The following is a 2,463-nucleotide window of genomic DNA, read 5'->3' as shown; positions in this document are numbered from 1 at the left end:
CATAAGTGAGATCATTTCGTAAGAACTGGGTTTAAGTGAGCAAAAGTACATCTGAAAAGAACACCATTGACTTGCAAAAGTTGGCAGATCGTCACATCAGCAACTACCTGACCACCAAAACTGCTACAAAACGTAGACAAGTGTGCTGCACTAGATTTGGGGGCAGCATCAGCAGGTATTTGTTTTTTCGTGAGCTTTGGCTGGAACCTGGAAATCTTCTAAATTAGTACAGCCTGCTAGCTGCAAGGTGCAAGTAAAATGGACTAGACTACAATTTAGGTCAACTTTGAGTGATTAAAGATTAGTCTCTAAATTGTCAAACGATGAGACTAAAACATGGACTAAACTGTTTTAGTCTCTAGTCCCTCAAAGAATAACTAAATGGAATTAAACCATATAAATTCCACATTGTGTCCATCTTTTATTTCAGTTGCACTAATGACAAGATAATGCTAAGGGATATTTTATTTCTTTTTCTTTTATGATTAATTTAATGTGTTTTGAATAGTTTTAGTCCCTAAAACCAAACATGATATGGACTAAACTTTAGTCTTCTAACTAATAGTCCATAAACTAAAGGAAGCAAACGGAGCCTTATAGCTTGATTGGGTAATAAAACACACCGGGTAACAAAAACAACGGAGCCAGAAAAAATGTTCTTGAACTCAACTGATTCTTTGATGATCAAACTACATTTACTATGATACTTGAAAATATTTGCTGCAGAACTGAAACCAGGCTCTAAACTAAAGCACTTGTGAGGACCTAATAACCATGTATTCAACCAAAAGTATAATATAGCTGAATTAATTCTTCTAGGGTACTACTAAAAGTAATAGTTTGCCGCATGATAGGAACCAAGCTTTCTAACTTTAAAAACACATAATCAGTAACCTAATGACAATGGAAATATAAACTAATGATCTCAAATATTCATCAACCCAGTACTGAAAACTCACGGAGAAATTCACAGTTTATTTGCAGAGTGCAAAAACTCACCTTTGTTGCATCATCGGAGGTGCAGAAATTCACAGTTTCATTCACTCATTCTGCCAATGACACATTAAAGACATTGCAATCCCTGAAGGAAAATTATGCTTTATTTGTATCTCCGAGACTATGAACCTCATTTTTTTATTCACTTCGCTCATGAAGAAGTCTAAATCCGTCGAAATGCGACGATCTGTTACAAGAACTGTGACTGGAACCTACAAAACCTACTGCTTTCGAGTAAGAATTCGAGGATTGAGTCGATGTACATGCAATCCCATCCAAGAAATCCTTCACAGGATCAAGTTACTGCCAAGGATTCATCAAGAATCGCTCTCGAGAAGTAAGAATCCGGGGAGATTCAATCGAGAAGGCTTCTTGATCGATGGTCAGAATCCACCAAAGAACTCGTCAAGGACCAAGAACTCACCCGCCAGGCGCCAGAGATGACCCGCCGCCCCGACGTCAAGAATCCCAACCGGTCTTGGGCGCCAGAGGCGAGGCCGCAGGCGAAGACGGTGGCGTAGCCCAGATGTTACAGATAGGGCATCGGGGCGAGATGGCAAGCCATTTGTCGACGCAGTCCTTGTGGAAGGCGCGGTTGCATCCGGGGAGCACGCGCACGGCGCGGCCGGGCTCCATGGGCTCGAGGCAGATCGGACAGAGCGCCGCCGCCTCCTCTTCTCTGTCCGTGGACTCTAGCACAGTGACCCCACCGAGGCGCATCAGCTCTGCCTCCGCGAGCCCATTCTTGCCGCCGTTCTCCTCCTCCTTCTCCTCCGCCGTCTGGGGCGTGGGCGGCGGCGTCCGGGGAGCGCGGCCCCGAGCGACGGCGTCGAAGAGATAGCAGAGCCAGACGCCGAGCACCCCGAGCATGCCGATGGCGAGCGACGCCACCGCCAGGGACACCGCCCACACTTGCACCATCTTCCTCGGCCGCTCGGTCTCCCTTCTCCCCTTGATCGATTGGTGATTGGTGCCCTTGGGAACAACAGGCAGTAATATTTTTCTAGCAGTACTAGTGGCTAGTGCTGCCTATCGGGCCTGAGTACCTGGTTCGGCACAAGCAGACGGGCCCAAGACTGCTTCGTGTAGCGGACGGGCGGAAACGGAATCGGCTTTTCTTGTGGGCTGTTTACTGCTACCTCGAATATTTGTTGTCTAGTAGTTTATTTTAAAACTAACTGTAAACTAAAAAAGAACTAAAAGAGTACGGGCGAAGAATTGAATTCGATATGAGATTGATGGCAAAACTAGTGAATCTAAATTTACCGCAGAAAGTGTTTAGCTTACGGCAACTCTAGATTCACACAAAAAAATTTAGTTAGAATATCCTCTTTTACTCGGTAACAGGTCTCACGTAATAATAGAACTAGATCAGGTGGCGTCCTTTCGAGCGCCCTACCCAGCATTAGGGAAAACACACAGAGGGTTTGAGAAATTATTCACCACAATTTATACTTTAAAGTTTGA

The 2,463-nt window shown here is 44.7% G+C and overlaps 1 protein-coding gene across 1 annotated transcript; it reads right to left on the bottom strand.

The window, feature by feature from the left end:
* Positions 1-1,018: 1,018 nt before the first annotated feature.
* Positions 1,019-2,008, bottom strand: LOC103627525 (putative RING-H2 finger protein ATL71). The gene has a single exon (XM_008647819.4). It carries the CDS (start codon positions 1,915-1,917, stop codon positions 1,456-1,458), a length of 462 nt encoding a protein of 153 aa, XP_008646041.2. The 5' UTR covers positions 1,918-2,008; the 3' UTR covers positions 1,019-1,455.
* Between the last annotated feature and the right edge of the window lie 455 nt (positions 2,009-2,463).

Source organism: Zea mays, chromosome 5 (assembly GCF_902167145.1).
Source record: "Zea mays cultivar B73 chromosome 5, Zm-B73-REFERENCE-NAM-5.0, whole genome shotgun sequence".
In the NCBI taxonomy this organism is placed as follows: Eukaryota; Viridiplantae; Streptophyta; class Magnoliopsida; order Poales; family Poaceae; genus Zea; species Zea mays.
Note: the sequence above shows the minus strand (reverse complement) of the source record. Positions and strands in the feature narration are given on the sequence as shown.